The sequence below is a fragment of the Zalophus californianus genome, chromosome 3 (genome assembly GCF_009762305.2).
Source record: "Zalophus californianus isolate mZalCal1 chromosome 3, mZalCal1.pri.v2, whole genome shotgun sequence".
Classification (NCBI taxonomy): Eukaryota; Metazoa; Chordata; class Mammalia; order Carnivora; family Otariidae; genus Zalophus; species Zalophus californianus.
In genome coordinates, this window is record NC_045597.1 from 122,406,756 (window position 1) to 122,420,088 (window position 13,333).

Here is a 13,333-nt window from a genome sequence, read left to right on the forward strand (position 1 = left end):
TTAAAGAAACTATTCAAAGTTCAAATACTCTCTTTAACCACAACATATGATCAAAGTTATAGAGCATTTCCTTAAAATTGCACCTGCAGAACACCCCATAAAATAGACTGGATTTCGTTATCCCCCAATCTCAAGGAATCTATCCTACGGGAATAAAAGTTGACCATCCACTTTTAAGTTCACTCATTAAGTAAATTATTTCATCATTGTGAATGTTCATCAACTTTTGTACACATTAGTGTTAAAAAATAAAAATACTGAGAGGTTATTACAAAGTTACAACTGAAAAAACCCACTACTACCAGGCCTGCTGAATCGGAAGTATTTGTCTTATTTCAGGCATGGGTTTCACAATCCAGATTGACAGAAGATAAATATTTTGCTTTTCTCTACAACTCCAAGAAGAAGGTAATCATGAAGCCAAATGAGAACCTGACTCAATGATTGTTGGGGAAGAATATTTGAGTGTGAGTCTGGTTCGTATCTATGTAATGCAACGAGGACACATGAATAAAATTGCCCTCGACGTGAAAAAAAAATGAAGAATCCATACCAAAAATAAAACCAATGCAGTATTTTGCCTCTCTACACTAAGGCCCAGAAAACACCCAACTTTGTAGGGTTGAAAGTATAATCCACACAACCTAATTTTCTCATCATGTCATGCTACAACAGGCACTATGAATTTGGATAAACTATTCTTGATTGGGTTTATTACAGACATGGGGGAAAAATGGGTGGGTAATGAGTGCCACAGAGTACTTCTCACAGTGCATAATATAGAATTCTTCGTGTTTTAAAATTACATCTTCAAACTTCAGTGCAAAGATCTCTAATATTAGTGCTCAAGGTATATGGTATAATATAATGCCAGTTAATGTAAAGTACTATAAAGAAAAATAAAACAGGCTAAGTGGACAGTGAATGATAAAGGGTGCTACTCTAGAAAGCATGGCAAAAAAAGGTTCATTTTGTGTGATGGTATTCTGACAGAGACCTACACCATACAACTATCTGCAGGAAGGACAGTCCAGGCAGAGGGAATAGAAAAATCCCCTGGGACAAGCAGCTGGATTGCAAGTTCAAGGAATAGCAAGGAGCAAAAAACTAGAGAGCAGGTGGGGCTGGAGGTGGGGGGGAGACCAGAAATCAAGGCAAAGAAGTTGTCAGGTCCCATATCCTGAAGGTGCTTAGACACCACATGAGTGGTGAGGATTTTATCTGAATAGGAAGGAAGCTATGTTTGGCTTGAGAGCAGGCCTACCCAAAAGTCTTTTAATAAACGTTTAAATAATACAAGGCATGGTTACTCTACAGGAAAAATAGGACAAAGACTATTGCGCTAAGTTGCACATAGAGAAATGGCTATTGAAGAAGCAAGTGCTTCTTCCAGAAAGAAAGGAAGAAAAAGTCCAGTGCCCATTGGAGGCAACATTTGAATTTCCATAACCCCTCCATTTACTACATGCAAATATAAAGACAATTTTATTTATTTGTTTAAAAGATTTTATTTATTTATTTGACAGAGAGAGGGGGACAGCGAGAGAGAGCACAAGCAGGGGGAGTGGGAGAGGGAGAGGCAGGCTTCCCGCAGAGCAGGGAGCCCCATGCGGGGCTCGATCCCAGGACCCCTGGATCATGACCTGGGCCGAAGGCAGACCTGAGCCACCCAGGTGCCCCTATAAAGACAATTTTAAAGTAATAGAACAAAGAAACCAAAATATGACACATTTTCTTTTTATTTAAAATAGAGCTCTATATGCTTCACAAAAACAAGTGCAAGGAGTGATTGATTTATTAACTTTGCCAATTTACAAAACAATACATATTCAGAAATGCATACATAAAAATATAACATTTAGGCAGATAAGTATTTACATTGGAGGCAGCTGAAAGTTATGCAATGATATTTAAAAAGCTTTAAAATCAATACTCTTATGACTTGCTGTTGGTAGTTAAACATTTTGGTATGAAGGCTATCACTGAGTTCTTACTAAATTCTAAAACACTATTATTTCTAAAGAAAATAAGTATATGTATTACTACAAAATGTGTATTTCCATAGACTAGAAGTTAATGAAGCATCTGAATATCATTCTTTTCTCTTTGGAATTTGGAATTCTCTTCAGCTTCAATAATTAAAATTGTAACTACTGAAATTGCCATCTGCATTTTTTATACAATTTATTGCCCAATTCTCATTTTAAAACCTAATTTATTTCTTCATATTCCTTATATACATTCATTTGGGCCTGTCGGTTGAAGGGTAATATCTTTTTACATACCTATGAGTATCAACCAGCTTACAATAAGTCTTTACAACAGTGATTCTTTTTACAGTAGTTCAAGAGTTCAAGGCATGTTTTGCAATGTCAAAATGCAATGGTTTTGACATTTGTAATATGTTCTTAGGTATAAGAAAAGTCACACTACCAAAAGAAAAGTATAATTAGTATTAGTACTTTGAAAGTCAATCCAAAATTCCTTTTTTTTTGAGATATGAATCTAATTTTCTGTATTTAGGACATTTTAAAAGCTGAAATACAGACTAAGTTAGAATAATTTTCTCCAGTCTATGTTCAGAAGTGTACAAGATCTTGACACTGGTCACTGTGGAAACAAACTAGAATTTAATATTTTGGGCCAAACATACCTCATATAAATAGGAAAAAAGAGTTGGATTATTGGAAAATATTTAATTACTTACATTAACCTATTGAAGGAAATGGAGATACTGATAAATCTCATTTTATACCTGCATTAGTTAGACAGAATTTAAGCATGTAGTTAGCTCTTTATAGGCAAAGTCAATGAACAGGTTTGCACAAGGAAAGAAAACTCAACAGAGATACTAAATGAGGGCCCATGTGTCTTGCTGCAGATTATCTGGGTTGAAAAATTAAATCGACAGAATAAACACACAATCTCTTTTGCTCTCCTGGAAATGCTAGGATGAAAATCTACAGAATTTTTTCCCTAGGTTCTCTAGTCAATTTGCAGATGTCAACAAGCATTTTGAAAATTTAATTCTCATTTTCTGAGGTTGTATAAGCAGGATGCTTTTCCTGTAGATAAACATCATGTAAGATGCTTTTCTGAAAAATATAAAAATATTGAGTTGAGGAGCCAATGGCAGGTTAGATTTCAGCTCCTATCTGCCCCTCAGGGGAAAGTACTATTGCAGAGTGCCACACACCAAGCTGGATCTGGTAACACTCAGTAGAAGGCCAGTTTCCTAATACATTCAAATTCTTAGTGGTTCTGTTAACATTCAGGCTCATGTAGCCCATGATACAAATCTTGCAGTTAAAACTGTTAGATCTGCAGAGAAAATTTTCTTGTATAATAACGGGGACCAGTGGTAAGAAAATATAATCCTATCTGAATATATTAAAAACTAGGATGAGACAGTGTGCATGTTCTCCCAAATGTTGTGTTAATCTACAACTGAATTAATAAGTACCCTGGAAGTTCTTAACTGAGGGAGTTTAAAATGGGGATGATTACTTAATTTCGATACAATCTTATGTTACAAACCATGTGCCATAACAGCTTAGTTTTAAAAGACGACCAAAGCAAAACAAAGCAATTGTATGAAACAGCAGAAATAAATTTAGCAATCACATTAGGAGACAAAAATTTTACATTCTCTGTCCAAGTCATCATCTCTGAAGTGGAATTTAGCATTAAGGCAAAAGTAGACATTTCTTATATGTTAGCTAAAAGCGAGAATGTAACTAGACTAGTTGTCTTTTTAAAATGTAAAAGAAAATCTCTGCCATTAACAAATCCTCTCTTCATTGTGCCAAATGAAAAATCACTGGAAAAGGCACAAGACGAAACCTCTCACACATGGGTATGGCAAATTAAAATCTTGCCAGGAAGTTCACTGTGGAGCAATCTGAACATGGGCTAGAAGACTAGAAGAACGGGATTAGAGTGATTGGAACTGATGATGATATCCGGCAAAGATGTCTTTTTTTTTTTTTAATGTGTGGAAAGAAAATGAATGCAGAAGATAAACTAATGAGAAACTGAAAAGAGAGAAGACAATATGCTACTAACCATGGTCTGAGATTCAGTGACCAATCGTCTCTCGCTTCCATTCCCAGGCATAAAAAGAACAATCCTTACTGAAAGGGGACAAGAAGAGGCATGAAGTGTCTCATCGTTACTTGTGACTTGCGCAAAGAAATTCTACATTCTCACAATTCCTAAATCTTATTCAGCACTTCAGTGGTTGCCTACCTAGCTTGACAACTGTTTTACAACTTTTTCCTGGCCTGTTTTAATTCTCACGGACCTCACCATGAGTGAGCAAATTATTTCAGCAGAAAAAAAAAAAAAGAGAGAAGTGAGATTTGATCAACACCATCAAATGATGCATTCTATCAGTGTACATTCAATAGGTTTAGACGCATGCTAATTATTTTTTAATTAGCAAATGTTGACTATGGTAAGGCCCTGTGGTGGATGTCACCATTGGGTTTCCCTATCAGTTCTGCTAATAAGGAGCAGTCACCTAATCTTTGATCCTTGGTTTCACCATCTATAAAATATGGGAATTAAATTATAAAACCTCTTACATTCTTTACAATTTCCAAAATTCTGGTTTTTGTTTTTGTCTGTGACACATCTAAAATAACTTAGACCACCAAGGGATTCTCCTTCATTAGAAGGCTAAATATTAGAACGATTTAGCCAAATGATATCTAGTTGCTTTTTAAAATTACGGACTAAATATAATTTTGGAAGACAGGGAATATTTTAAAAGGAGGTGAGAAAGACAATGAAACCTAAAAGCAAAGCTAGAGAGAAAAAAGGGTGTCAAATATTGGAAAAAATGCATTGACACACTTTGAAAAACTGCCTATGGAAATTCTATTTAATATTAACATTATTAACAAAACTTTTGTATTCCAACGAACATATTTTCTTCTGTATAAAAGAAGCCATCAGAAGCAAAGGGATGACTGTCTTCACTAAATAGTGCATCAAGTCCCATTAGGTATTACCTCATGGAGGGAGCTAATACAGAGAGGTGTCAAACACAGTAGGAGCAGGTTTCACAAAAGAAAAGAATTTAGAATATCTTCGAAAACCATACTGACATCATTTTAAGATGTGAATTCTTAAATATTTCCAAGTAACCTAAAATGCTGTATTTGTACATTTACTTAAAGGGATGCTTATTGAAGAAATCAACCGCCATCAACTTGACTCACTTGTTACTGTTACTTTCTCAATTTCCTGATGGGAAATAAAATCCCATATCCATACTTTAAATAAGCTTATTGAAACAAAAAACGTCTCCAGGGTGCCTGGGTGGCTCAGATGGTTAAGCATCTGCCTTCTGCCCAGGTCATGATCTCAAGGTCCTGGGATCCAGCCCTGCATTTAGCTCCCTGCTCAGCAGGGAGTCTGTTTCTCCTTCTCCCTCTGCCTCTCCCCTCCACTCGTGCTCTCTGTCTCTCTCTCATAAATAAAATCTTAAAAAAAAAACTCCATATATATTTTAAATAAATAATCAGAAAGTATTCCCTGCTAAGCAATTTTAAGTTGAACTTCATAAAACAGCAAATGTGGGCTCCCTGCTTTCAGATGATTTGCTCAGTAGGTTCCCTGGTATTGTTGTGTAAACTCTAAGACAGCCCTGAGTTTTCTCTGCCCCAGTAAGTCACATGGTGGCAAAATTCCAGCACAGTAGTAGTTTTGTTTAATAATGCTACTAAAGTAGAAGTATTAAGAATGATAAATTCTTATGGAACTTGTAACCTAATGAATCTATTGTAGATCTTCATTTTAAAATAAAAGCTGATTTTGAAGTCTTCAGACACTGCAACCAGGTTACTATTTTCATACAATCATGAAAATTTAAAATGCAAAGTTAATTGAAAGTATAAAGATGAAAAGCAAGTGCTATGCTTAAAATAGTGCACGACACAGTCATGTTTCACTTAACTTTCAAGTCAGAACATAAATTAAGAATTCTAGATGTGACATGCCAAATATTTTAGACAGAGAAGAAAGCACACAACAGAATTCGTACCAATTACACACTTGAACGTGTAGCTTAAAGGCAACAAGTTCGTGCTGTAATATTGACAACAAATAATGTTTCTCTTATTTTAAAAAGTGATGTTGCATAGAAACCCCATCACCACTTTATACAGTACTGACATTTCATAAATAGCAATTTCCCAAGCTTTGTATTATACCCAAAGTCAAAATATTTGAAAGGAGCAAAGAACACTGACACATTGAGCATAAGAATATTTTTTGCTTACAACACAATTCAAAAGAAATAAATATTACACAATGATACTCCATCAAAAACAAATAATATGAAGTTTAACAGTATAGGTATATACAATAAATTTGTTTTATGCTCTAAACTTTACCCTGTTCTTGTGAGCATTTTCTATTTATAATCATGTTTGGAGTTAAGAAAAATTAGAACTTTTAACTTTTTTATCATTTTTGTTAACCTACCTCTTTTTTTAAGACGTGTGTTTGGTAAGTAAGATGTAAGACTAGTCAGTTAGAAGTTACAGTAAACTAAGACGAAAACAAGAAAAACATCTCAAAATGTACAGATTTCTCTAGAGTAAAAGTTGAACCAATAAAAATATGGAGTTCTATTTGGACACACCCAAGTAAATTACAAAACATAGTGTCGAGGAAAATGGAGATGTTAAAACATTCTTTCAAAACTTAAATAAGTATATTCACCCAACATTAGTGAATAAAACAGGAAATATTATCCTTATTTATTTGAACAGCCATTTAACTATAGTACAACCAGAGTAAATAAATAATTTCATTCTCATATATTCAAAAACAATCCACGAGAAGTCACGATAACAAGCATAAGCAAGATCACCCCTTCACGTAAGCTCTTTTTAAAATTCTTTCACATATGCATTTTAAAAAACTGCTTATATAATTTAGATTGTCTGCAATAGCCTAATAAAGATACCTTCTAAATGTTTTGCAAATTGAAAGTAACTTCCAGAACCCACTGTCATACGGAATTCAAGATTCCCTACTTTGTCAATTTATTTCCTTCCCCCTAACCGACACCTACATCCCGGTCCCCATTTCCAAATTAATCTTTAAAATCTCTGAGGGCAGAACCTATCCATCTTTTCTCTATTGGCCCTAATATTGTGGCAATGAAGATATGGGGTCCCCTATCTTATTTAATGAATGGATGACTGCATTAGTAAGAGCATCCCAGCTGTCAGATATTTGCCTTCCATATCTCATCCCAGTCAAATGAAGATGGGTTCAGTAACGTATTTCCATAGCGAAATGAACTATAGTCACTACATTGTGATCTGCATGAAAATACATTGATATATCCTTTCAAACACTGTTGCCCAAGTTATGCTTTGTAGAACACTGAAATGTGGGATAGTAAAAAGGTTTCCCCTCCTATTAATAAAAGGGTTCCTTGGTCAAATAACTTGGGAAATCTAATTCAAAGAAACTCAACATTTCTTTACTGCTAGATTCCTCAAAGCACATGATATGCTAATGTGCACTATCACTTTCTAAGAATCTATCAAAGAATGCTTTCGGTCTTGGAACATCTCACCAGAAGAATGTTCTAAGGAATAGAGCTTAGGAAACAGTGTTTTAGAACAACAAAAGATACCATGTTAAATCCTCTTCACCCAAACAAAATTACAGATTTGAAAGAAAGATTCAGTGTTCCATGTATTATTCAGAATCTATCACTTCTGTCTCCACAGGAAGTAGAATAAAGGCAAAAGTATCATGAGCCTTCTTTTGCATCTACTGGCTCATTTTGAAAGGGTAGGGGAAATAGCTATTTACAGTTACTGAAGAGTTCTCTTATTTTTTCTCAAAATATCTTCTACTTCCTCCTCCCTCTAAGTGTGTATGTACAAAAGTAGTGGGGACCTCTGAAATAAATCTTAAAGACCCCTTCCAACAATGGATCTTTATGCCTGATTAATCTCTGGAAGTATTCAGAAAACATTAATATTTCTCTAACAAATAGGCAGACTATGAAATTTCTATGAGGAAAATGTCAAGGGATATTGTCCTCAGAATTCAGGCAGGTCCATTATGATTGTACAAAATGACCCAATTGGTCTTCTGTCTGACTAAACCACGAATACCATCATGAAAGCTGTTGTTTCTGCATAGGAAGAAAAGTGCTATATGGGAATTAACGGGAAAGTAGGAAACTAGCTAAGTTTACACTGTGTGGGTTATCACAAGATTTGGACCTAGAGCCAGCTCCACCACTAGGTATGTGACTTGCGGGATTTCTCAATGTTTCAAGCTGTTGGATGTTTCCTTTGTAAATGAGAGGAAGTAACAACGGTAGTGGCTTTCATACTGCTTCAGGGGTTGCTGTGGTGGTGGTTCTTCTATGAAGAACAAGACAGCAGGAAGAGGGGAGGCCAAGTCAGTGGCTACTCGGACCTCACTTCCATCTTCCAGCTGAGAGGTTCCCCTTTTAAGTGTTTCAGACACTAAAGTTCAGGGCAATATGTATCTTCTTCAAAGATCCTTCTTAATTAAAAAAAAACAAACAAAAAGAAAACAGCAAATTATATAATCTAAAATTCTGTTGAGATATAACGTGCTCTAGTTCACATTTTTTAATGAAGGTGTTTTCATCTCAGAAAAAAAATGCTTTTACATTTCTTTTTCTTCATTCATGTGCTCTTGATTCAAGTAAAATAAAACCTTAATGACTTGTATTATTTTTATGTAGCTTATTTTACATTTTTGTAATATCTTTCTTATTAAATAAAAAGATGAATTGATGTGGTGCTTTTCAAAATAAAATTAAAGACAACACAGAGATGGGATGAAGTCAGTTCCTGCCTATGCTTGACTTCAGAGTTATTTTTTCCATGCTGCATTTGAGCTCTTAAATACTGTACTGCATTATCTTTGAGGTAGAACGACAACCAAAAAAAGGTAAAAACATTCACATAAAGAGGGAAAATGAGAAAAAAAAAAGCTGTGAGAGATTTCTTTTTAACACAATTATCATCATTAGGCTTTGCAGTCTTCTTTGACACAAAGTTGAGAGATAGTCTTCTTAATACGAAGGGCCGTTAAGCGGGCTGCCCCATTGGCATACCAACACTCCCGCATTATTCTCCCCATGACTCGGAGTGCCTTTAAGAGAGAAAAATATTAAACGCTTTAGCTAGTCACACAAACATAGTCCGAGAGAAGCCTAACCACAAACCCAGGAATTGATGCTAAGTTCTAGTGAAGAAACAGTAAACTTAAAATGGTATCGGATGATCAGGACCAAACCTCTTTAAAAATCCAGTCAACACACACAGACATACACACACACACACACACACACACACACACACTAACCTTATGGAGACTAACTTTTAATTGAAAATTCAATCCACTGATTTCTGGGAATATGGTAGAGTAGCTATCTTTTAAAATCTTCTGAGAAGGGACATGAAAGAAAAAAGGGATATGGGATGAGTTGTGAATTGCTTGATCTGGATGGTAAGTACATATGCGCATACTTTTTTTGTTATTCATCAAGCTGTATATTGAGATTTGTGCATTTTAACATTTAAATTATGCCATAATAAAATAATGATCTAGGTGCAAATATCAAAACTTCTGAATTAAAAAAAAAAACAGTATAAATGAACTGCTCAATAAATAAGATAAATACTCAGAGGGGAAAACAATGAGAATGCATGAATCCAGAGAGATATAAGAAATCACTGAAGCAAGTGGCCACTCTGGTGACATCAGCTGATCTCATAGTCTAGAACTTCATAATTGATGAACCACATGTAAAAGATAGAAAATGCAGCCAAAGTACCCAGAAGGTATCAAGTCAAGATGTTTCCAAAGTCCTGACTATAGGGATGAATCAGTCTTACAAGGAATTTTGTAAAGAAAATTATCTAAATCTTGACTCTTGGTAAGGAAAAAATCAAGCCCAGGCCTTAAAATGTCATAGTAAACCTAAGCTCAAAACAAAAATTCACAAGACAGGAGAAAATAAAGTATCATAAGCAAGAATCAATTGAAACAACAAATGGTAAAATCAAACCCATCAAAACATTAGATGTTAGAATTAATGACCTAGAAGTGTTAATGACCTAGAATGACACATGAAAAGATGCTCAACATCACTACTCATCACTTCTAGGTCCTTCTAAAAAACAATTTAAATAAAATACATTTAAGAAATGCACAACAGGAAATCAGAAAATGACCTTAGAAGGAAGCTTTGAGAAGCAAAAAAGAATGTTGAACAAAGAAAATGATAAACATGTTCTTAAGTTTAAACAAATAATAATGGTATAACATTGCACCAGTATCTAATACATGGGGTTAATACAAAACAAAATAGAATTAAATACTGGACAAAAATGAACAAAAATTGTTTATATCAGCAATGTAAAAAATTGATCACATAAAAAATGACTACTTAGGTCTATTCTAGGAATGTATGATTGGTTTAACAGTGGAAAATTTATAAATGCAATTTATCACATTATGAGACGAGAAAGTAGAGAGGCCGTATCTTCACCTCATAGGTAGGAAGAAAGCTTTTATCAAAACAAATTCAGTTTTTCTGTAACCTGATTAAAGTTTTGACAACAAAACCTACAGCAAGTATCATACTGAAAGGAGAAATATACAAAATTTTATGAAGTAAAACACAGATGTCCACTGTCAACTTTCAAGCAACACTATACTGGAAGTCCTGGAAACTAAAGTAAGAAGTAAAGAAAAGGCTTGAGGATTGGTCCCAGAACTCTCATTATTTGGAGATATAATCATCTATGCAGACATCCCAAAAGATTCTACAGTTTTATACTCGAAGACATTTCCCCCCCTACATGCATATATATAGCAGCATTGTTTAAAAATGTTAAAATCACACCGGACAATCAACAATAGAAGAAAAATTGTACTCTAGCCATATAATGAATTACTGCACTGATATGAGAATGAACAGATTATAGCTACATCTATAAATTAAAGTGAAAAGAAATTAAGAAGAATATCTACAGTAAGTTTCAATAATATGTTTCATAATTACAGAAAAGTAAGCAATATATTTTTAGTGTGAGTATACATATACATATAATTATACCTAAATATATATATATTTTCTCCTAAATAAAAGTGAAGTAATAATAAATAATCATCATAGTAATCTCTCAGAGGAGGAAGGGATCTTTGTTCTATTTTTTAAAATTAGTAGCGAATTCACTGATTTTCACTTCATTATTATACTTTAAACTTTACATATATGTTACATATTCTTTCATATACACAAAATTATTAACATTAGGAAGAATTTAATTTCAATTTGCTTGTACATGGCTCAAATTCTGCTTCTAAAATAACTATGTAGGTAAGATATCTATACAAAATAGAAATATCGAAACCTAATTCCTTCCTTAAATAGAAAAAGAAATGAGTGAAACATGCAGGAGGAGGGAAATTAGGGGAAAAGACTGCTGTATAAAATAACCCTTCTGGCAAAGCCAAACTAAAAAAAGTCACTTTAAAAAGACCTCAAGTATTACAATTAAATATGGTAGACTATAATAGGAATAATGGGGTTGGTGGATATTCTTTATTCATTATTCCTATAATAGGAATAATGGGGTTGGTGAATATTAAAGCAGTAAAATAGTTGTGGAATTAGAGGGTTTGTAGTCTTTCCCTCCTATTCCCTTCCTTCTCCCTGTGGGAACTAGAAAAGGCTCTACTAGTTTTGTGCAAGGCAGAACAAGCACTGCGATAACCACACTGAATGCCTTTGACATGATGCTTAGCATATGCATTATCGGAGATGAGGAGAGAACAGTGGTCTCTGCCATGAGGAAGCTTTTCTGATATGAGAACATAAGCTCAAACTTCAGCAAATTTACTGACTATAAAGATGACTGAATTGTAATACTCTGTCTGGCATGGACATTGACGATCAAACATGTCTGCGCTCCTACAGTTACCAGCCCCCCTTCAGGCAGATGAGACTGCGTGACTGACTCTGCTCTATGAATCATGAGTAGAGGCGATGTGAGTCACCTGAAGCCAAAGCATTGAAGAGCCATGTGTGACCCTCCAGCTCCTCTCTATTCCTGACCTAGACACTTGGAAACTATGTGTTGAGATAACAGCATCCTGAAATCAAAGTTACCTGGATCACAGAATCACCACAGAGAGCACAGCTGCCTGGCCTGTAGGGGACTTTACATAGCAAGAAATAGTCTTGTTGCGTAAAGTCACTGGGGGTACCAGGGCTTGTTACTGCCACTTATCTTGGCATTCTGTATACATATGGCTAAAGGGAATAAAATCTTTCTGAAGACTGATACAAGGACATATACTTACATATGTGGCATGAACTGGATGCCTAGATTAAGAGAGAACTATATGGTCTCTGAAAATCTTCCTGATACTTACCTCAAAATTATAATAGATAAAACATACATAAGAACATAGCCTGCGCGCCTGGGTGGCTCAGTCTGTTAAGTGTCTGACTCTTCATTTTGGCTCAGGTCGTGATCTCAGGGTCAAGAGATCGAGCCCCACATTGGGCTCCATGCTGGGCATGGAGCTTGCTTGAGATTCTCTCTGTCACTCTCCCTCTGCCCCTTTACCCAGCCCCTGCTCCCTGCCCCCCACCCCCATCCCCGGCCAAAAAGGAACATACTTACTTCACAGCTCTGCCACTGGTTTGGGATACTTGGTCGAAACTTCTGGTCACAAACAACCTTCCTCATTTCCTCTATTGAGGGATCTGAAGGCACCATGTCATAATAAGGCAACTGGTACTCCTCAACAATTCCTATAAGAAATTTGCATAATAAATTTCCCAGTGTGAATAATAAACAAAGATGCTTATATCAAAAGAATACCAATTAAGTCCTCTAGGCACAAGTGGCACCCTGGGAAACTGGAAAGTCAGGTTTATGAAAATGTATCACTAAAAATGAATTATATAAGTATAAAGCACTCAGCTGAATAATTGCATAATTTTATAAAATGCACATTATGAAACTTTACATAATTCTGATAATTACATAAATCTTATATAAAACATAAATTATTTCTATTTTGTAAAATATACAATTTTATACAATTATATATTATACACAATATATAAATAAATTACTTTTACATAATATAAAATAATTTTATATTATAAAAATTATACGAGTTCTGATTTATATAAAATACCATTGTACAATTCAAAAGTAATGCCTAATTGCAAAATTTATATCATGGCCTCGTTTGGGAATGAAGTATTTTTCTCCATTAAATAACCTTTTCT

The 13,333-nt window shown here is 34.7% G+C and overlaps 1 protein-coding gene across 7 annotated transcripts in view; it reads right to left on the reverse strand.

The window, feature by feature from the left end:
- Positions 1-1,719: 1,719 nt before the first annotated feature.
- ACVR1C (activin A receptor type 1C) overlaps positions 1,720-13,333 on the reverse strand; it is a 128,279-nt gene continuing 116,665 nt past the window's right edge. For all 7 annotated transcript variants that reach the window (XM_027590826.1, XM_027590830.1, XM_027590824.1 and 4 more), the window contains 2 exons: positions 12,717-12,847; positions 1,720-9,168 (listed from right to left, as the gene is read on the reverse strand). In XM_027590826.1, the coding sequence (XP_027446627.1) occupies positions 9,043-9,168; positions 12,717-12,847 (257 nt within the window). In that variant the 3' untranslated portion in view covers positions 1,720-9,042. The remainder of the gene's footprint in view (positions 9,169-12,716; positions 12,848-13,333) is intronic.